The sequence below is a fragment of the Spea bombifrons genome, chromosome 8 (genome assembly GCF_027358695.1).
Source record: "Spea bombifrons isolate aSpeBom1 chromosome 8, aSpeBom1.2.pri, whole genome shotgun sequence".
Taxonomy (NCBI): domain Eukaryota; kingdom Metazoa; phylum Chordata; class Amphibia; order Anura; family Pelobatidae; genus Spea; species Spea bombifrons.
This window is the reverse complement of record NC_071094.1, coordinates 29,825,385-29,850,005: the sequence shown is the minus strand read 5'-3', so window position 1 is coordinate 29,850,005 and position 24,621 is coordinate 29,825,385. Positions and strand designations below refer to the sequence as shown.

General features: G+C 37.0%; 1 protein-coding gene across 1 annotated transcript; it reads left to right on the top strand.

The window, feature by feature from the left end:
• Positions 1 to 319: 319 nt before the first annotated feature.
• Positions 320 to 23,722, top strand: ESX1 (ESX homeobox 1; the record flags this gene model as incomplete). Its single annotated transcript, XM_053474044.1, has 4 exons — positions 320 to 395; positions 22,588 to 22,900; positions 23,338 to 23,383; positions 23,657 to 23,722. Coding segments are annotated over exons 1-4 (501 nt in total), but the record flags the coding sequence as incomplete, so codon positions are not given.
• Between the last annotated feature and the right edge of the window lie 899 nt (positions 23,723 to 24,621).

The window sequence follows — 24,621 nt, the reverse complement described above, 5'->3', positions numbered from 1 at the left end:
TAAATCCCCAGAGGGAGATTGACGGCCAGCCATAATGAAAATATATATCTAAAACGCTACACAGATATATAGGGATATGCCCCTTTAAGGAGAGAGATACAACAGAGTAATCGAAAAGCGAAAACGGGAGAAAAACCTGCAAAAACGAAGAAATCAAACGCCTGCACCGGCTCAGAACAACTATGCTCGCTCCGAGGCTCCTATCTCACACGAGGGACAAGAACAGAATGCCCGCGAATGTGAATGGGAGGAGTCTCGGCAGACGAGCAGCCGCGCGAGCAGGCAATGACGCCTGCGACGCGCGAGACAACCAGACACGATGGACGCCGGTGAAGTAAAACGGCGGAAACAAGCCGCGAGAGGGACACCAGGGAAAACAGATGCCCGAAACACAGGTAAGAGAGGCACCGGAGCAAGGGAGAAACGCCGAGAAAAAGCGGGGAAACGGACACAACGGAACGATAAAGGGGGAAACAAAAGTACAAAAACACGCAAAATAACCAAATAAAATAAGAGAAAATAACTACTAAAACAAGTATAGGAGTTACAGACCGCGGGGGGGGGAAGGGGGGGGAAGGGGGGGGGAAACCCCGCGGTCCGGACGAATAAGGTAAAAGAGAATCAGTCAAACAATAAATGGTAAATGAATCACGAAAAAGGTACTTATCTGCTGTATGGGAGCAGCAAAGAAAGAGGAAGATTGTGGGCAGTGCTATCCCTTTTATATGGCTATGGAGATGTTGTGGGAGGAGCTATGGTGTACTTTATTGTTCATTATTTTTCTACCAATGTATTTTTTCTTTGCTGCTGTTGGGAGTAAAGAAAGGGTTAATGCACAATATGAGCCTCCGTGTCTTGACATAAAATTAGTAGACATAGAGAAGGAAGGACACACTTAGTATCACTTTTGCCTGCTGTTATTAACCCTTTCAGAACAGACACTGCAGCTGTGCTGTTTGTATATTAGAATGAAGTATTTTGGCAAGCTAATCTTTAAAGGTTATGTTTTCATTTATAGGATTCTAACTCCTTGTCAAGCCTGGTCGTGCAAGCCTTTACTTATTAGTTGCCAGCCTGTCCATTGAGCCATAGCTTACCTCTGTCATATTAGGTCCCCCATGGGCCACCATTTTTACAAAAAAGTCTTGAAAACATATAATTAGTCCCAAACTGTATGTAATATTTTGGTGGAAGAGCCTTTTGTCCTAAACCGTCCTTCGTCTGTTTAACATCTAAGAAGACTGGGCAGTGTTTAAAGTAACCCGATATGAGATGAGTGTATCATGGAAATGAGTTGCTACGACTACAAGATATATGATGATGTTAAGATTGGCTTCCAAAAAAGGTGAAGGAAACTCAGCAACTGAGATGATGTAGGAAGACACAGAGTTGTTTTTACCTGGTTGGCAAACAGTCAACGTTTTGGCTGTCACGATCCACTTATGAAATTGAATCAACCTAACTGTTCTCAAGGATATACAATTCATAACCTGATCAGCTATACACAGGTATTTATTGTCCAGGTATGAGTTACAATAAATGCTCTGTTACAGGTTGTTACCAGCATTGATGACAATTAGTCCAAGTAGAAGACTACTTATCCGATTTTGCAAGCAAGGCTGATGCTTATTGAAGCTTACTGTCATAGAGAAAGCAAATAACGATTCTATAGAAAGGCTGTAGAATTCCATAAGGGAAGTAGAACAGTATAACAGACACTATGTTATACAGAACATAACATGTGTAAAAATGTGTCTAACTCACATGCCTGCTGATTGCTCCATTTAACATCTTACACTAGCATTGCTCTCTATTTATAATATGTAAATAACCTCCAATACACATACCCGATGCTCAAGTAGAGGATGTCAATATAGATGTCAATATAGTTGCATTCGATTTTATAATAAAGAAGCCATAGAGTGTGCTATGAATAACACCATAATCCGTTAATCTCATTCTGTGGCCCATGGCCCTAGAGTAATATCTCAGAAGAACACCAATTATCGTGAAGCAATATCTCACAAGGATGGACTATCATCATCCAAGGGGTCAGTTTCTGGAAGAAGAAAGTGCTGGAGATTTAGACTGATCTAATTGGTATTTATCTCTGTAGATTGTGTTTATATACAAACAGAAAATTATATATAAAGAAAGGAGGTAGTAGATACATTAAAAGGTATTGTAAAAAATACCTAAAACTTGCTGCTTAAGGGAATACTTTTGAGATTGGGATGAAATTGAAATGTCGGATCCATTCAAGCAACAGTTAAATATTTGATGGTGATGACATCACCTGAATACACCTACACATATTCTTCTTATAGTTATACAGTCTCATGCTGATATTACCAATCAAATCGGTCACTTAGTAGTTTGAGTACTACGCAAAGATAAAATATGTATTTCTATCTCCAGAATTAGTGGCATGGGAATAATTATAAGTCCGAAATCTCTCCTTGCTTTATTAATGCATAAAAACCTGACTGTAATTAGTCGATAGTAGACAACAGCTTTCCAAAGGAAATATGGGGAAGAATTGGCTTATTAATAAAGCATAATAGAATTCAGTAATGTGCTTTATTATCTCATGGGATCTGATCATTTAGTAATGGGAGGATGCATTAAGCTATCAAGAGTTCCTACAGGTACAGCACCACTATAATATCTGATTTTGTTAATTTGACAGATCTTGTGAAATTTATCTTAAAGGGTGTTAATGAGTGTGAAAACGTGTTCAGCCTTTAGTAAATCAACCAAGCAGTGTGATTAAAGATAAAATAAAACATATGAAATGCTTTGTATGTGAGTTGTAGTTGGCTTCATATATTCATAATACATCACTAGAGTACACAACCAAATAAAAGTATTGCTGGCTAGGGTACTCCTAAGAAAGACAAATAGAAACTTAGAACTTGATGGCAGATAAGAACCATTTGGCCCATTTTCCTGATGTAGGGACCATGAATGCCCATTGCATTCTTGGTTACAGTACATTTCTTCACTGTATTAGCCTTTCTGTAGAGTCAAACATCCTTACATTAGATCTACCATAGATCAACCGGACATCGCCTGGTTGTCCACAAAGAGGCATACATGAATAAAAAATACAAATCAATGTAATATAATATCAACATGCATTTCTTGAAAGTTTTAAATAGCATGCAGTAACCACTACGTGAAAATGAAATGAATACCCCACAGCATATAAGATATTAATATAGAACGACACTGAGAGAAGTAAATTCTTGGAAAAGAGTTATTTCTAGAAACCTGTAATAGTAACATTATATCAAAGCTACAGCAATCTGTTTAATCGTGTATTTAAGTCACTAATCTCTGATATTTTTGAATTGTTTTCTGTGCAATGTGCATCTGCAGAATTAATAGTTTGGGGTAAATGTGCAGGGGTTTCTTCTTTTTTTTTAGGTTAATTCATACAATAGCAAATAAAAGCAGCATCAATATTTTAGAAGAAGCAGTTAGACAGTCTGGTGGAGGCAGGGAAAGGTTGTATTTTAAGCTGCACCCAGGAGAATATAGTTCAATACCTGTCAGGTTGAGAATCACAACCATGGTAATTAGCTGCAAGTCACTACTTCAGGCGAGGCTGGGAGTCCTTGGGTGGCTTCCTCGGGGGGGGGGGCCGGGAACTGTATATAAAAGTGACCTTGCCCTACTTGGAATGAGGGAGCTATAAAACATCTGCATTATTGAGCATGGTCTGATATTCAAGGCAGCTGTAAAATATCGCTGCAATGATCTTATATACAGTATGTAATGTAGTATGGAGGACTATTGCTTTTTATTTATTATTATTATTTTATTTATTATTTTACACAATAGAGATCTGATGTCTCGTAATACAAGGTGATGGCATGATATATTCAAATACTATCAAGGCTGTGATTCTTTGTCAAGATCAATTTTAGAATCTCAAAGGGATGGAAGCACTAATATCAGGCAGGCCCAGGCTAGCTCTCTGGCACACGCTTGGTGGGCCGCTGGCCGAGAGCACTTCATACTCTTCTGGAGCTGCAGTGTGCTGGATGTGCCCACCACACACTGTACAATCATAAAACCATAATGTGGCCTCTCATATGCAGCCGGCTGCACTTGCGTCATTTGGCCCCCGCTGGCTTTAAAGTGCCAGGACCACCTTTTACCCCAGTCCGGCCCTGATATTATGCATTCTCACTGTGCCATTAAATATGAAAGTATCTGATTTGGGATGAGAGTAAAGTACCCCTCAGGCCCCTGTATAAGTGGGATATAAGTAGTCAGCCATACATAAATAAAGTTTAAATAAATAAAATGAGAGGTTCTTCAAATATTAATCAAATACTTAAAGCAGGGGAAAAAGCGAGGGGGTAATGTAGGTAGGGGGCCTAGGGGTGCACAAGTGATTCTAATGGCATTTGCTTCAAAAGTTCCATAATTGTTTATTACCAGATAAGGGGTTGTTATCATATCACTTATTTAAGCACAAAGTTGGGACCTAAGTATAATATAACTGCAGTTTGTGTCTATATACCGAAATATCCTGGATATATGTCACTGACCACAGGGGATACAAATGGAAATAAACCAATGTCAGCAAACATCCTAAAGAAATCAATTCAAGGAACCACAATGAAATCAAGACTTAAGAGACTCTGGAGGAATAGAGGCTTCTGATATCAGTATTTGGATTTCTCCCCTTTAGTGGGTTTTTTTTTATTTCAATTGCGTTTATAGTCAGCAGCTTGTTATCTCATATATGTCTCAGCTGTTTGGGTTATTTGCAGCCTAATATTTACTAATGAGTATGTATTGTCATTCTAGACAAGTGTTGATTCATTTTATACCTTTTTAATCCTTGGAGTTGTAAATTAAATTCTATGACTTCAAAGCATGTACGGGATGGAATACACAGTTACTAAACTGAACTGAATTTATTAGATTCCATTAAAGAATCAGTCAGGGTTATAAATAAGAAAATTATTCAAATCAGACACTGGCCGCTATGCTGATAAGATGGTGATAAGACTACTTTTAAATGTATGACTTTTTACATAGTCCCAAAATACTATGTTTATTATTGTTGTGACACTCTATAAAATGTTACTAAGATCATATCCTTTGGGTCAAAACATTGTTAGTTGTGGTGATTAAAAAAATATTTATATTACTTATAATTTTTTTCATAATTCATAACACCGGTGAAAACAGCTCCTTTAGTTTGCTAATATATATATATATATATATATATAAATATATATATATATATATGCTCTGTATATATGTGTATGTTTGTGTGTGTGAGTACATATATGTATATATATATATATATATATATATATATATATATATATATATATGAGATTTCTGATTTTAAATTCTGGCTAAAAGTAATTAGGCGATATATTAACCTTTTCTCTACAAATTAGGTTAATCAACACATCAAGGAAGATAAATAATGCATTATCATATCTGCATACAGGAGACATTTTCCTGCCCTCAGCCCAGCATATATCTGAACACATCATTTCCATATTCGTGTCAGCTTCCAATATTGTAATTACTACTACTAGTGTTATTAAAAATACTTGTTCAAATACTTAACTCAATTTAAAGATTTTCTGTTGGATGTGAAGCAGCGTGACATTAACACCTGGGTCTCATTAATATTCATGACAACCTGTTTAAAAGATAAACAACAGAATCCATGTAAACTATTTAATATAAAAGCCATCACACGTACACATAAGCTATCCAATTCCCGCTGAGCTTTTAATTTAAATTTAGACCATAACTTGGCGGTGTAAATTGAGTATCTAAAATGAATCGTGCTGTTTGCGCAAAATAGAAATGCAAACCCTGTCTCAACGCACGGTAAAACCCAACTTTAATTTATATTAGCATGATTTGTGGGTAATTTGTAGCTTCATCTCAGACAATTTGGTTCTGACTACAACATCTACTGGGAAAGAGTTTGACGTTCTAAATCACATCTGGGTTGGAGCATATTGGCCAATGGCAGGCTTCAATTGTGAGTTCATAGCGGCACCTTGCTTTATTCCCTTTGTGATTGGCTGAGATGGCTGTTACGGGTACAACCAATATATCACCCACCAGACTCATTAGTTCTGCAGTCAACATGCACTGGCGTTAAAATAAATTGGAATCACTGTACCATATAGGAGTGATAAACAGTTTCGAAAATGTGAAACAAATAACCAACGTGTTTAAAGCCAAAGAAGAAATTCAAATAAATATAAAATAAAAACGGTTTCTATTAGCCTATTATAGCATCAGATTATTGTCACAGAATGCTAATATCGTTATCCAGTTATACACTAATCGACAAAGTTATAAGCCCAAAGGACATCTGATATTTTTTTAATGCTATAATTAAACAGAGAATAATACACAAATGTACCATCAAGATTGTGTGCCCCACGTGGGATTGCAAAATATTTGAGAATTCTTCAATCAATAGTATTAATTGATCCCAATATTTAAGGAGTAAAGGTACACTAACAATAGATTTCCAGGTTCGCAGAACAAACAGCTGATGCTGACTTCCCTTGAAAAAAGAAGATTATATTTTCCAATTAACACAAACCATAGCTTACATCCCCAGAAGGCAATGCCAGGGGGTAGCGAGGGGACTGGATTCCCACCCCAACACACTTAAATTACCAACAAAATCAAGTGATTATGCCCTTCCACCAACCCCCAGTGCCTCCCTTAAAAATAACACCAAGTTAAGACCCTACCTCTAAGCGATAGAGGCTATGAGCATAGCTAGAAACTCTCTGGGAAACTCTCTGTAGGTTCAGGAAGAGGCTCTTCTCTTATGGTCCAGCAGCTGGAAACAGGTTGGATCTCCTGGTGCTCAGACTCAGTGAGTGCGTGAGGACTGAGTGGTTGCAAGAGACCAGGCAGCATTGCAGCCATAGTTTAAAGCTAAGTTTATATGGGGGTTTTTTCTAAAAAACTTCCAGTATTTCATAATTGGGTATAATTTTCAGGATTCTTGAAAGGGGGTCAATTGTGTGTATTATACCAGAGAGTGTACAGTATGCTAACAAGCAAGAGAAATTCAAACAATGTTAAAAAAAAAGTGATGCATAGCCTGTTTTAATTGCCTGAAAACTGCCCAAATAAATGAATTTTTTCAGCATTTATAGTGGTTTCTAAATAATGACAAATTGATAAATAGATTTTGGCAATTGTTTTCCCATTTGATCAAGTGGTGTATAGTTTACATAACAACTGTGTTTTAAAAATGTGGGTTTAAAATTTGTGTTATATATATATTTATTCATATTAAACCATAGATTATACAAATAAATATGGCTTCAAAATAAAACAAAAGAAAAAATATATAATTTGTGTGGGTACACTAATTAAGAAACAAGGAAATTCCGGTTGAGTAAAAACGTTGTTTAAATAGCCCTGGTCTGAATTACTGGATTAAAGGAGAAATAAATGACTGTGCCTATAATATAAATCGAATTTCCCCGGCTCCCTGTTCTATGCAGGAAGCATTCTGCGGGAAGGCTTAGCTCAGGCTATTCTAGTTTGATGGAATCTTGAACTATGTAGACCCGGATTCATTTTAGTTGTATTTTTTCCCAGAAGCATACATTTTTTTATTGATTATGATTCCCTAAATGTGTGCTCATGTTGTTAGCATCAGTACCATACTGTTTAATATCTCCTTGGGCTTCGGATTTTGCAACCTAGCAACACCCCTGAATCTCATAGAAGAACGTTTGTGAGATGTACACAAGAAGATGTAAATCAAGTGAAAGCCACCATCATACAAAACACGGGCACAGGGACATGATGTTTTCCGATAACATGGTACCTTGTACATCAATGGAAACGCATGACATTTACATTTCAATTTATTACACAAAACACAAACCCTCGTAAGATTTTATACTTTTATGTTTTTATTATTGATCATCATAGTGCCCCAGCCCTGGTGTTTGATCATGGATTCTATTTTAGGCCGCCATTTGTTTTATTTGTCCCCCAATGGCTCTTATGAGCCAAAATTGCTTCCAGACCTGGAATAATTGGTTAGTGGTTAGTACATAGTAGATGAACATGAAGCAGTAAAGAAAATTGCATGTTCACCAGATATTAGACAGCCACCTAAGGCTATGTGAGATGTTATATACATATATGAAAAGTTGTGATAACTATTGAGTAGCCAATGAAGGGATGTACAGATAAGTTTAAAGTGTTTTGGTTTCTTTCACTGGCTTCTTCTGTTCCGGCTTTTTTGATGGAAGTTTGGCCTTGAAGGGGGTATCTGCAAGGTATAGATGCATCTTTAGAGCTGCCGTACCGTAGGGAATGTTTGTGTTATAACTGCGTTTTAGATTGCTTTGGATGTGAGGACACCATAAATATTCAATTTGTACATAAAGATACCAACAGCTTGTGAATGGCATTGGTGCAACTTTATGGTATTACTGAAAATGACACTAAAGCCCCTATATCACTTAGTGGCAGACTAGAAAACAAGGAACACTTACTGCCTGTTCTCCTCATCGAGGCTGGCAGTACTCTTGAAGATTTGTATGCCAAACCTATTTTTGTTTTCTGAGACCTTGACAGGTTCAGGAGGGTCCGTCGGCTGTTTTGTTTCAGATTGGTGTTGCTGTGGTATCCAGGATCTATTCGTGTGGAAAGAACCAACCATCAAGCCTGAGAAAGAAAAAAAAAACAGATAATTTGTCTCATAATCTGAAATTTTATACGCCAAGTAGTTTATAAAATAGAAAGTATCAATCAAATCTTTAGAGAGTTTTCCGAATAATAATTACCTAGGAAACAGAGCATGACGTTTGGAAGGAACAGATGGATTTTTCCTTTCAGCCTTTTTCACCCATCCTGCACCCTCTGATTTACACTGGTCTTTTTTGAGCAACACACAACGGTACGGCTCCCGTGTGCCACACACACATATATTTCACAATTTCAAGTATTTTTGTGTATTTTTTAAGAAAAGGTCAAAGTGGTTAAACAATATAGAACATTTTTCAAAGGATTCTTTGCTCATATTTACCAAAGGTGCCTATATCAGTGGATAGCACTGTTTATATACTGTCATCTGAAAAGTACACCTTCTTTAAATTCTACAGGTTTACATATCAGGAGAAAATACCTTAGCAAGTCTAGAAACAACACATGACATATACACCATGTCATGATCTATTCAATAGAAATAAAGCCAAAATGGAGAAGCCATGTGTGAAATACTAAGTATACTATTACTGCTTCCATATGAATTAAGATGCTAAGTAGCAGACAGGTGCTGCTAATCAAATACCCTTGGTTAATTGATCATCAGCAAGTGTGACCGCCTTTATAAAAGCCTACATTTTAGCAGTTTGCAGGTCTGGAGCATTCAGGCGTGTGTTAACACAATGCCAAGGAGGAAAGACTTCAGCAATGGTCTCAGAGAATGTTGCTGTCTATCAGTCTGGGAAGGGTTATAAGGCCATTCCAAAACAATTTAAAGTCCACCATTCTACAACGAGAAAGATTATTCAAAAGTGGAAAACATTAGAAGACAGCTGCCAATCTTTCCAGGAGTGGATGTCACAGCAATTCACCCTAAGGTCAGACCTTGCAATGTTCAGAGGGATTGCAAAAAACCCCAAGAGTTACATCTCAGACTCTACAGGCCTCAGTTAGCATGTTAAATGTTAATGTTCATGACAGTACAATTAGAAAAATATTGGGCAAGTATGGTTTGTTTGGAAGGGTTACCAGGAGAAAGCCTCTTCTCTCTAAAAAGACTATGGCAGCATGCCTTGGGATTGCAAAGTTACACCTGAACAAACTACAAGACTTCTGGGATAATGTCTTTTGGAGAGACGAGACCAAAGTGGAGATGTTTGGCCATAATGCACAGCACAACATGGGGCGAAAACCAAACACAACATATTAGCACAAACATTTCATACCAACCGTAAAGCACGGTGATGATTTGGGCTAGTTTTGCAGCCATAGGATCTGGGAACCTTGCAGTCATTGAGCCGACCATGAACTCCTCTGTATACTAAATTATTCTAGAGTCAAATGTGAGGCAATCTGTCTGACAGCTAAAGCTTGGCCATGGGTCATGCAACAGGATAACGATCCCAAGCACGCCAGCAAATTAATGGCTGAAAAAGAAAAGAATCGAGGTGTTGCAATGGCTAAGTCAAAAAACAGACCTCCACCTAATTGGAAAGCCTTAAGAAAGCTGGGCAAAAACAAATAAAAAATAGTGGGCAAAAATTCCTTTAAGAGACTGATAAAGTAATACAGAAAACGAGTTATAGCTGCAAACCCTTATGATTCAACAAGCTATTGAATCATAAGGTGTACTTAGTTTTTCACACATAGAACCATAGAATTAAAGAGGGTGTACTTTCTTCTTTTTCATGACTGTATACATAATATATATATTTTGTGCTGTGTATTAGAGTGAAGTTGCTACGTTTTTTGGTTCTTTTCCTTGAGATACCCAATGCAAGTTTATGCTTCAGACTTTTTTTTGTAAAGTCCTGTCAGTTTGAAACGTGTGAATCATATTTTGCTGCATATAGAACCATTCTATATTGGAGCCAAGTATGAATTTAACACCAGCGAAATGTATTAGGTGTTTGTGATGTTGTCCAAGCTGTTGCTATCTTATCTGTGGAACAACATGTGTCCAAGATTCTGGGGCTTATTTTATTTCATTAATTTGTGTTTTAAAATGTTCACTAAAGTTATAGTGACATCTACTGGTAAGTATAGAGGTTGTGTGTAAAGTCTTAAATAAATAATACAAATTCTAAAGTTAGATATTAATATTTCTAACTTGTTCTATTTGTAATTGGGTGGTTTCTATCTTCAGCAAAAATATAATTTCATCACATCCAGAATATTAATTATTATTATGAATGAGTCTCATATGGGCCGGTATCAAAGACTATGATTTCATATAATCACTACATGCGGACAAGGTGAGGACAGGATAACAATGTTAAGTGATCTCACAATAGTAGTGTGGCAGCTCACACTGTATGCAAACTATACTTACTGTAGACCCTGTACCAGGTAAGAGTATGAGTGAATATCTGTTAGTGTATAGTATTAGAGTATGTGTTTGCAGTGGAGGGCGGGAAACTTCTTCCCAAGAGGCAATTGAAGCCTGGTGGCCCCCTGCCCCCATTATTAACATACAGACTAACACACAAACACCACATGCTCGCTATATTACCACAAACTTACAAATTCAACCAGTGTAGATCTAGGCACCCTAATACTACAGGGTCATGTCACATGATGTTACCTGACCCTACTAAGCCCCTGCTTCAATGAGTAGGGTGGTCCAATTTAGACTGACTCTGTAAAATGAATGTGGACCTGGTGCAAGGTAAGAGTGAATGTGAGTAGGTATACACTATATAAACAAAATTATTGTCTTCAGCATACCAAGACATTTTGGATGCTGCTATGCTTCCAACTGTGTGGGGACAGTTTGGGGAAAGCCCTTTTCTATTCCAGCATGACTGTGTCCCAGTGTACAAAGCAAGGTCCATAAAGACATGCTTGGGTGAGTTTGGTGTGGAAGAACTTGACTGTCCCTCATAAAGTCCCTGTTGGTGTAATGGTCAGGTGCCCCATATAATGTATGTTAGCATTAGTCTGCTTGTGTTAGTGTATGCTGCTAGAGTAAGTATGTGTGCTAACATATGGTACCTGTTTGCATGGAAGGACTTGCACCTTCTTGCCCAGGGGAAAAGTAAAACCAACTGGGAGTTTGGTTGCCTAATAGGTTAATTAACCCCTGGTTTTGCAGCATAGGGTCCAGGTCCTCCAGACCCGCTGCCCTCACCCTAGGCCCAGTGAGCCTAAGCAAGAATATGTGACTGCCCGAGATATAAGTATTTCTGCCATGCTGAAAACTGGGGAAAACAGAAAAGTATATATAAAGGTTCACCCAGAACTATATAACTGAAAACATTCATAAGGAGCAATTGGGGATGGCACTGAAAAAGTTTCCTATGAAGGTGGACCATGAGAATGCCCTTTCCAATGTGGATTTTAAATGAAGGATTTTCATTAAGGCATGTAATAAAGCTTCTTAGTAAGACGGAATTGGTTTTATTATGCTGCATTTACTAGTATTGTAGTTGAGTGTGATATGTAACTTTGGAACGATCCGGAAAAACTATTATATATTAATGCTGCGATTTAAACGGGTAAATTGCAGTGTAGAAAAAAAGTTCATTTTAGACTGTTAGGTTTTTTAGGCTATAATTACTGGACAAGCAATTGGCAGTTTGACAAAGACTTGATGCTACTGACATGCTATGTAATTTGGACTGGCTCTCATTTGCATGTTAAAAATTCTATGTGTTTTTGCCATCTGGATACTTGTTACGGCACTTCAAAAAAGCAATTTAAAAAACTCACAAAACCTTTTAACCCTTCAGCTGCCTGTTATGATTGAGATACAGCTGTGAGGGTCCAATAGATATTTCCTCTGCATAAATCAATGTTTTTAAGCTTTTTTTTCCTTTATAATAAGCAATTTTAGTTTTCCTTTGCTGAGTGGCCCTTATAGCAAAATTTTTATATTAAATACAGCTCACTGAAGCTAAGCATGTGCTGCAATTCCTACAAAAATAAAGGGGTACAAGAGCTTCTTAAAAGTACATCCCGATTAAGCGCTCACTGAAACTCAAATATAGATAAATTCACTCATATATTTATTTAATACCAAAATTCATGAAGGAGCAGCGCCTGTGTGAATGACCACAAGAATAAACAAAAATTCCTTAAACATGATTATTGCAACATATATAAATACCCACGTCAATAAATATATTAAGAATTATCCAACTAAAGAGAAAAACAAATATAGCGCTATTCTCATACAAAATGAAACACTTTTAAATATCCAAAAATATATGGTCCCTTGGGGTTTTTAGTTTGTAAACTATCAAAAAAAGATAACCGTCATCAGACGCCCTCAGTTGAGGCACAGTTTTAAATGAAATTCACAGAACTTCTACTAAAGTGTGCATAAGATGATCAAAGAGTCCAGAGCTTTTAAGTAGTGTAATGGTGAGTTAATTCATTCTTTTAGCGAGAAATGATTATTTATCTACTATTTATTAAAGTGGGTATTTATGTGTTGGTATAATCATGTTTAAGGAATTCATTTATTTTTGTGGTAATCTACACAGATGCTGCTTCTTTATGAATGTTGGTATTTAATAAATTAATTTATGAATTTGGAAGTGTATTTTGGACTCTAGTACCCCTTTATTTTTGTACCAGCAGGGTTCAGCTCCATGGAAAAACAATGTAGTGGCAGATCAGGTGAGTGTGTGTCTCTGTTGGCCAGCAACACTTAGAGCATTTGCCCTGTGTGCCAGATGGCCAGTCCGTACCTAAATGTATTATTGGTATGGAATCCACTAGGGCTCTATAAATGAATTGAATGTGTATTTATACAAAGCAGGGTGCTACAATAATACACAGTTCAGTAGAACACTATACACACAAGTAGCGCAACAGCAATGGCAGATAGGAGAGGCCCAATGGAATCCTATAAAATAACCCTGTTTTCATTGGTGTGCTACTAGTCACACTATACTTGGCTACTGTTGAATTTTATGCCACAGGGGGCAGGTAGTGCAGTAAGCCATAAGTGATATAAAGGGCGCCCTAATATCATTCTTCTCTTGTGTGCTATGTCATCTAGGACCAGCTCTGAATGTTGACGTTGTCTATAGTTCAGACTTTAGTGACAGCATCTATTTAAATCTATAAATGCAAACTGCCTGGTAATTATACCCAAAGTGGACACTTAGGTCTTAGTATTTGCTGCATTTTGTCAGGTACGGGACTAATGTTATCTGGCACCATACAGATAGCGTGTCAAAAGGTTATCACCATCCATTATAAAACTGTGTGACAAGCTCCATTAATAACCTGCCACATTAAGCAATTAGGCTGTCTCTTTTTGCTGCTGGAAATCGTTTTTTTCTTCAACTGATGATATTGGTTTTAAGCTTGTGATGATAGCTTCTTGGCCTCCTTCCACTAGGGTAATGGGGCCATAATTTCCGGGAGAAAGAATAACAACCATTATATTTTTTATTATTATTATTATTATTACTGGATACGTTCAAAAAACAGAATGTCATATAGATACAGAGCTTTTCTTAACACCAATTTAAGCCTTTTTTTAACCTGAGATCATAAGATATCATATTCAATGGATATATCATGCAGAGCAGTAGAACATGCCCAATGAAATTCACTTGAGCTCTAGAATGCCAGGCATTCTGGTCTACATTGCTAATTTATACTTAGTTTTTGTAACTCTTTGATTGTTGAGTCACTCCGGCAAAGCAATATAACATTTTAGTGTTTTGGGAAGCAGTATAACAATACTTTTTAGTGGCTTCCTCACACTTACATCCAGTGCCTTATAAACAAATGTTGGTGAGCAGAGTCATCAGAGCCGTAGCTAGCTCCTTTGGCGCCCAAGGCACGAATGGAAAATTGTGCCCCCCCAGCAATTTTTTTAAAGAGGTAATTTTATTTACACTGCCCTTACACATGCCTGTCCATAAACACACATATACACAAACATGCTGCCTTTACACATACCTGCCCATTAACACGCACATATGCATACACTGCCCTTACACACAACTGCCCATAAACACACATATACACATACACTGCCTTTACACACACCTGCCCATTAACACGCATATATGCATACAGTGCCCTTACACATGACTGCCCATAAACACACATATACACTGCCTTTACACATGTCTGCCCATTAACACGCATACACGCATACACTGCCCTTACACACGACTGCCCATAAACACACATATACACATACACTTCCTTTACACACTGCCTTTACACACACCTGCCCATTAGCATGCATATACACATACACTGCCCTTACACAACCCTGCCTTTACACACGCACATACACACACACCAGCTTACAAACATACAAATGCCTACACTGCGCTAACACACAGACTGCCCATACACACACCCGGCCCATACACACACCAGCTAACAAACACACACATATATACATACACTGCTCTTTACACACCCACATATACACACACCTGCACATTAACACGCATATACACATACACACGTCATATCCCAGCGCTCTGCATCATTTGCCGGCGTGTAGTGATTAGGGAGCACGGAAGCCGAGGTCTGAAGTGACAGACCTCGCACTCCCTAATGTTGGGCCGGTTAGAGGGGGATTGTGATCTCCCCAACCAGCCCTGCTCATCGGACACCTCCTATCCATACCAGAGCTGATGGTGCCTGGGTGCGCACTGCCCACAGGGGCGCCTCAGCACTCCCCTGAAGACTGGCCCAGGGGAGGTGGCCTCTCTGCTCGCCCCCTCCCCTATAGATACGCTACTATTATTTTAGGGACTTCGTGGTGAATCACATTGCTGGCAGCAACTGCCCTGTGTGCCCAACGCGTTTAAATGGCAACCTTAATGTTAGGCTGGTTAGGCCATGATCTCCCCAACTAGTCCTGGAGGCTGCAGCTGCTGATCGGGCGGCTGTGCGCCCCCTCGCAGCTGCACCTGAGGCAAGTGCCTCTTTCGCCTCACCCTTCCTACGGCCCTGAGTATCATCTTTGGTTGTCATAACAGAGCCCTCCTTTTCTCGCACTATACACTGAGGTTTTGTACTAAAGCAGGTATCTTTATATACACATTACGAAAGTTCTACTTCGGCATCAGATATGTTTAGCTACACACATGCGCAGGCTGAAAAGGCAACGTGTGCTTATATTTACTGTGCTCCATTGGTTAGTTACTTTTTATGCAGTCTGCGTCCTGAATTTCCTTTTAAATATAATAGCGCTTAGGCCAAGCCATGCCACATTGTATCTGTCAATGATGATTGCACAATGTTCCTGCTGTCAGAAGGGGGAGACTATCATCATATAGCCTTCTTCCTACGCTATAGAGCTGGGCAGGATATTGGCAACCAGCTTGACCTTTAAAAGGTATTCAGGCTAGTCAAATAATGGTCACCTGGAAACTGTTCTTCCTACAGTAAAATATTCCACACAATAATTAACCCATTCCCTACCCTACTGATAGGGTAAAGTTTATCTTTGCATTTAGATGTATGTATGTATGTTTCACTGCGTATACATATATGTAATATTAGGTATTGTCCACATGAGGGAGACAAGAGAATTGTACAAGGACAAGTTCACTGTAAGTGTGTGAAAAGGAAAATCACCAAGCATGTTGCATTAAATCAAATGATCATTACATTTTATTACTTCATATTTTAATACAGAAATTCATTCTTTACCACTTGTGGTAGCTATTTTTTTTTTTGCCAATAAAGTGAAAGCAATATTTTTTTTGTATTTCACTTACTATTTTTTTTGTTTATTACACTCTACCTATCATGCCATTTTATTGCATCAGTTTCATTTAAAGCACATAGATTTCCCTCGCTTAGAGGGTGAAAGAAAAATGAAATAGCCTCCCAGCAGAAATGGTAGAGCAATGTGTCTCTGACTGGCTATTTGCATCAGATGTTAGCGCTATAACTTGAGGCAAGCGCAAATTCCTATCACTAATGACAGCCTAGAATCCTTCCCATTAATGGAAGCCAGTATTGTTAGCGCTAAACTAACAGATTAAGTGCAATGATGCTCGGTACAAGCGCAGGTCACGTTTTGACTGCCCAAACCTTGGCAACCGCAGTAGAGATTCCACAGGGTCTCTGATGACACCACTACTGATCACAGGTTCACATATTTTTGACATAGAATATTAAAAAGTGCTAATGCAAGAATTAAAATAATAAATAAAATATATGAAAAATATTTATATGCGCTTCAATGATCTGTAAGGTCTCTACTGAGCAATGAAGAAAAGATGAAAAATGTTAAAAAAAAATTAAAAGAAAAATACAGTACATTCTAATTTTAAAAAATGGAAAATGTTTTAAAAGTGTCTATACACCTCATACTAATCCCACTAGAAATAAAAAATAAAAAAAAACCCTATGCTTCCCTAACCCAAAAGTGTGAGTTTATTTTTAAGAACTAAAAGCAACATAGTATGTCAGGGAGCAGTTTGACTCCTTCAAAACATAAAGGCACTACATATATGAACACCAGTTGGATTGTTTTTTTTTACCAGTGGTACCTACATATGGAAGATTTTTTTTTTAATTTAAAACATTTATATATTAGCGCTAATAAATATTATATGTATAAATATGGTTTAAAATGAAAGCTGCACTTATCTTTAAAAAAAACAATATATACATTTTGTTGGTACACTAAACATAAAAAGGGGGACATACAGTTAGCGTTGCACAAAAGGAAAAGAAAAACTCCTATCTGTATTTTCTTACTGTTTACCAGCGGGATTCTTTCTGCCTTAGACCCCATTGTCAGAATTAAAGGGGGTTAATAGGGAGAGAGGAGGATATCTATGATTAGTGCCTGGAGTTAACAATATTCTTCCTAGCACCTGCTTTGCTTCCTGCATCTCTTTAGCATGCCTGGGAGGCCTGTGTATTATTCTTTCATTATTTACATATTTAATGGGAAACTGTGCCCAAAATGTCGTTACAATGACAAATAGAGCGCAGTGACAAATAGAGCCGACATGTGACGTATAAATCTCTTTCATAGAAAAAAGTAAACATGACTACTCTCTTGGTTTTGAAATAATAACTGGACTTACCATAAAATGTTGTGTGTTTATAAAGTTATCCAGTCATCATGCGACGTATATCATTTTCTCAAATAGAAATAATCCAGTTATATCTGAATTTCTATTTTATATAAAAGATGTTGAATTACAAACCCCAAACACGTTTTGTGAATCAGGTAGTTCAATTTAAATTCAATTTTTTTTATAAAAAATTAACAAGTGTATATATCCTGTTCTTTCCTGTCCTTCCATACCTTTCTGTTTTAAATTGGTCCATACTGCTATATTTATGATTGTTAAGTTCATCCAAAATCAATACTTTGAGACCTCTTCCCTTGCTGTCTCCTCCTGCTGTTTAGTTTTACCTGAATCACACAGAATATTTAGAGCAAATATAATTAGTATTAGTAATTAGAGCAAGCATAATTAGCATGAGTTAACCAGGGTCAGACTGGGGATTAAAATTGACCCTGGGACTTTTGGACCAGCAGCGGATGACATATGTGCCGGATATACACAGCTGCACGCTTACACTTTTGCAACATGCAATTCTGTATATCCAGACCGCGGCAGAATACCAATGGCAGTAAAAGTTACTGAGCAGCGACGGTGGCCCATCCCCCACCAAGTATTTGCCCAGTTTGCCCATAGTCAGTATGTGCCTGGAGTTTATATATATATATATATATATATATATATATCATTAGATGGCTGGTACACTTAAATACAAGAAAAATTACAATTTGAAAAGTGTTACAAGTGCCAAATCCAGACTTAAACTCACTGTACGGTATTATGGACAATATTTCATATATGTGAGTTACAAAAGCAAACCAAATCACCTGAAAAAAGAATGCATTTGATAGAAATTATGAAAAATATATATATAAAAAAAAAATCATATTTTCAACAAATAGATATTGTTTATGGAACATTCAATTTACCCATTTAGAATATTTAGTCCTTGGTCTCATCTTAGTTTCAGGATAGCCTTATGACTATTCGTGTTTAAATTCTGCCACTGTATTACCTCTACCACTTCCGCAGTGTGGCTGTTCCAGTTATTTACCACGCTCTTAGTAAAGTAAAACTTCCTTATATTATATCTAAGCTTCCAATTTTTTTTAGATTATGGCCTCTTGTTCCAACATGTCTCCCTATTTGACATATACTACATTACTTTATATATTTTTTATGTGTTTAAATGTTTATATCACATCTCCTCTCTCTGTTGTTTGGTCCAAGCTATCCTTAGTTGATGAATATCTCACCTGGAACAGAACATATGACCGAAATGAAGGTAAAGTGACCAAAACCAATAGAAGAAGCAAAATAAGCAAATTCAGAACCTATTTATGGCCACTGCCATGGAAAAACCAACATGCCCTATGGAACATAGAACTTTGGTTAAAAAGTGCCTGATGGACATAACCGAACACAATAGAAGAAGGAATATCTACTTATTCTTTATTGGTTACATTAAATTCTGTACTTTTCCGACAGTAATGTATTTTGGCAGAAGAGAGAAAAACAATACATTAAAATAAATAAACATTTCAAAAAGTAATACCAACTAAAATGTAGGATAACGTAAATAATAATGCTAAATATTTAGTGTTATGTCATCATGGAACATACTGTATCGTTAAACTATGGGCCCAGTTCAGTGAACACTTTTATTTCGTAATACTTTCGTGTGGTTTGTGCATCTCATGACAAGAATGAATGACCACAAAGAGTATTAAGCAACTCATATTCACTAAATTATTTATGATTTTTTTAATAGATGTGGGTGTTGAATAAAATGGGGGAAGAAAAGCAGAGAGGTGTAAAAAAAATACATTTATTGGTCTATACTAATTTCTATGTTTAAATTATCTACTTGCTTTGAGTCAGCATTGCTGCTGATATTTTTTTTCCCATCATAAAACAGCAACTATTAAAATGTATTTATTAAAACAAATTTAAAAAAACAATACAATCCAGGCCAGGATCCTGATCATCTTAGGCTTCTGGTAAAGGGCAATTATTTTATATGTATAAAGAAATACATGAGGTCCCCTTAATGTAACTTTCAATAACTGCAATCTTGTTACAAACTGTAAATGTTACTGTATTGTTACTGTAAATGTCTGAGAAAGATGTATGAGAAGAAAAAAATGACTGCTCCTAAAAATATACAAATAAGAAACAAGATATGCATGTTATTTCTGCTTCATGGAGGAGAACAGATCAAAAAACGGATAAGCAATGGGAGCTAAATGTTCATTGAAAAAAGAGAGGGATGGTTAATTGAAATTCACACAAAATATATTAACAATTCATTTTTACCTATGGGGGTTCTAATGTTTTCTCTGTAAAGATGCAGTTATCCTGTTTATTAGTCTCATGGGTTAAATGTGCAGTCCAGACTCTTATAACAGCTGGATGCAAGAATAAATGGTATTATGGCAAATAGTTACAGAGCAATGGTGTCTGTCCCTCAAACATCTGAAAGAGTCACTGAAAGAACAAAAAACCTGTCACTGAAAGCCCCAACCCCATTGCTGACGACATGTGCTATGTGATGTGTGAAAAGGGACTGAGGGGCAGTGGCAGGAGTCTGCAGGACCAATGAAATCTCCAGTGGAGGACTATGTCCTCAGATGACAATTCACTGCAGGTTTACTGCTTCCACACCTCAGGCAAGGACAGAGACTTCTATTCACAATGCAGCCACCAGCATCTTCTGCCCAGGACTGCAACAAAGTGACAGATCCACAGCCCACTCCTCATCTCCACACTTCATATTTCATAGACAGTATCCTTGGGACAGCACAGGACTCACAAGAGAAGAAGGAAACCCAAAGGAACCTAGGAGAGCTTTCTCTGAGTGGTGAGTGTCAACTTTTTGATCCACAGTGTTACTCAAAGGGGTGATGCTGTCCTTATCCTCTATACAGGGATCTGACACCAGTGATTCCCACACTAGGATTAAGATTATTTTTGGAAGAGCCTTGATATATTGTTCCAACATCTGCAGGTTTCCTTTGGTGGCAGATAGCATACTATTCTCTGATTTAGTCAGGAATGTAAAGGGATATCAGAAATCAACATTTACTGTAAAACTATATTTTGCACTTGCAGTAAAATTATATTCCGCTTGTTGCATGTTTAAATCACATGTTCTAAATAACTCATCTTTTTATTGTGTACAAAATTAGACACAGATTTTTAAGAATTAAATATTGATGAATACTGGTTAAAGGGGGGGGAAATCTCACTATAGAATAATGAATTTGTTACCCTTTAAGGCAAAAAGATAGTATTGTATTATTTTCACACTTTTTTGTTAGTTTAAAAAGATTGAAATCATTTGTGGGGTGTTTTTCAATTAAAGAAATAATTTGTGTTTTTTAACCTAATGTGTGAACTACATTTCTGACTTAATACTACTTTGGTTAATAGAATTTAATGCAAAGTGCAAAGTACACAAGTGTCTCTGAAAAAGGTTATATAGTCATGAAACAGTTAAGTTATATATATATATATATATATATATATATATATATATATATAGTATAGATATTTATATACATACATATATAAACAATATACGGTATATATATACATATATATATATATATATACATATATATATATAAATATAATTGATGCATATAATAAGGGTTATATATAAATAACAGTCTGTTGATTAGGTCAAGTTAAAATAAGTCGCTTTATAAGTCAGTGAATAAGTCAGTTTATAGCTTTATCGATAAAATGTATGTTTAGTGCCACAAAGACACCTTTTACATATAAATTCTCCTCCTGATATGACTGACAACCAACCTCTATGAAAAACAGCTGTCATTAACCATTTGCAGCCCAAAACGGTTCTTGTTATAAGATTATGTTTTACAAAGTTTTGAAATTCTATATTATATCTATTTTTTGTTAAAATGATAACATAATCTTCTCTAGAACAGATCTCACTGAAAGAGCATTGCAACTACTGTTAACTAACATTAATATGAACACATCTATTTAATTACATGCAGTCTCATCTTTCCACATGTGTGATACCACTTTATGGGGGTTTAAAGAGCCAGCTGTGGAATATATTGACTATATAAACACATATAAACTTATAAACACATATACAAGTCTCCATGAGTTCTGTATCTAGCAGGACACTCAAGCAACTCAAGTGCACTCTTGGGTTTAGTCTACAGTGAAAACAACTGGGACTCAACTTCCCAACTAGGTCTTTGGCCTAGGCTAGTAAATAACCCTGGTCAGATGACCCCCCCCCCCAGTAAAGTACAGTCATATGTAAAACTAAATAAAGCAACATGAATAATAGATTTTAAACTTTCACATATATAGCAGGGCCATGTCGTCCTTTGTTAAAGGTATGCCCAGGTTATTGTCCTAAAATGTAGGTGAGTTGTGGTGTCAGCTCCGTAACTTCACTATTCATTATGAAGGGCCAACAATGTTTCTCCAGTAAGAATGGCAGAGCTGCCCTGGCATATGTATAATTCATTGGGTGAAGAATTCCCCCATTTAATGTGTCAAGAAAAGGGCCAACCAAGTAGCATGAAGGCAAAAGCTCACAGGGTTTGGACCTTGATGAAATAGAGTAGTCAATGACTTTACAGCAACTCTCTGGCAAACTCTGACAACTTTCACTCAAGTGGGCCATGCATACTGGCTTGTAGGCTTCATTTTATATATATATATATATATATATATATATATATATATATATATATATATACATACATACACACACAATAAGCTGGAATCAGCAGTGCTGGGGATTTTCTTAACAGTCTCACATCTCTTTTAGGTTCAGAGGCCGATGCACCATCTCCAGAGGCGATACTTTGTAACACAGTCCAGTGTACAGAGAAAGCCATTGCCACAAGTAGAGAGAAAGCAGATTCGGGAAGCAGTTCTGGTACAGATGGTACAAAGGAAGCAAGTGATAGTAAGGAGAGGACTATAGAAAGCAGGGAGAGGGCTGGTAAATGGTCCTCCTCATCCTCCTCAGGGACCGGTAAAAGAAAGCAGCGCCGTTATCGGACTACCTTTACTAACCTGCAGCTGGAAGAGCTGGAAAGGGCTTTCCGGAAGTCCCACTATCCCGATGTTTTCACCAGGTTAGCATTTTTAAATTTTATTTATATTAGAATATTCTACATTTCCAGCTGTCATCTACAAGTGTATCTCTCATGAAGTTGGCTAATGAAATTAATTACATAATGCTAGTTTTGCCACAAATCTCACTTCACTGAGGTTGACAAATTATCTCCAAAACAATTACGCTGACCACAAAAGCAAAAAGAACCCACAAAGTGTAGCTTGATAAATTATACTAAAAGCTGTACTAGTGGCATTATGATTTCCTTTTAATGTTACATTATTGACATATATAATAGCGTTATTGGTGATGCAGAAAACACTACTTCTCCATTGACTGATTGTATTATCATGTTGTGGTTTGCTGTTCATCTTATGTGGACTTCAGTGTTGAGCCCAAAACGGTTTATACCTCTATCAAATGGCTAACAGATATATTTGTCTATTTTATACACAGAGAAGATCTGGCCATGAGGCTGAACCTAACAGAAGCTAGAGTACAGGTCAGTATGATTCATGGCGTGTGGACTTTATGTGAGCATATAATTTAATAGTCTGGGTATTAACGTACACTATGCAAACTTTGTTTAAAATCATTCTCTCTTAAAGTAACTTTTTCAAGCTAAAGTCAACTTTGCATTCATTTTCCACTGCATTTTCCTGCATCCCAATTGGCCATGTTTTTTTTCTAGTTATTGTAGTTAGAAAATTACATTTCTGTCTTATTTGACAGGTTTTTACAAGCCTGGTACTAAAGTATATTTGTTGTGTTAAAGGTTTGGTTTCAGAACCGAAGGGCAAAGTGGAGGAAACGTGAGAAAACAGACATAATGAGCAGCGTCCATGGGTTTCCTATGAGACATCCCTTCGGACTATATCTCGATGTCCCTTTAAATGCCACTCCTGTTATGGAGCCAGCTTGGAAAACAGTGCCTCTTACATCATCATCTGCAACTTCTGCCTTCAGCACAGCACCGATGGGAGCGCTCAGTCTCGGCAATCTTTCTTGGACTTCATTCTTCAGGAACTCTATTCTAAATCCCTACTTCGGAAGGTACTTAAATATTGTATAAAAAAATCACACTATTTAATTGTATAATTCACAGTCGTGTTGTAAGCTGTAAAAAGATTTTGGTTTCAAGAAGTTAGGGCAGGTGACATATTATATTACAATTTGCTTCTTGTCAAGAGGGACTTAACTTCTTGAATTCTAAGGACTTGGTACTTTTGTAGTTAATGAGGGTTTAATTTAGTTGAATTTGGCAAGGTTTAGTGAATTTACCATCATACATTTGAATTGCTTCAGTATGTAATACATTTATAGCTTAGAAGAGATGTATGAGGTTATTCCTGTGCCTCCTTCACTAAGTGTTGCTTAGATAATATGAAATATATTTCCTAGGATATATATTGTATGCATATATGCAAATTATTGGGACACCTGACCATTACACCAACAAGGACTTTTATGGCTTTGCATTCTTAATACATAGACATTAATATGTAGTTGGTTCCCCTTTGCAACTGTCACAGCTTCCACTCTTCTGGGAAGGTTTCCATGAGATTTTGCATTTGGAGTTCTTATGTGGGAAGTTTTTTCCCATTCTTCCAGTAGAGCATTTGTGAGGTCAGTCACTGATGTTGGGTGAGAAGGCCTGGTTTACAATCTGCGTTCCAGTTCATCCCAAAAGGTGTTCGTTGGAGTTTAGGTCACGGCTTTGTGTGGGCCAGTCAAAATCTT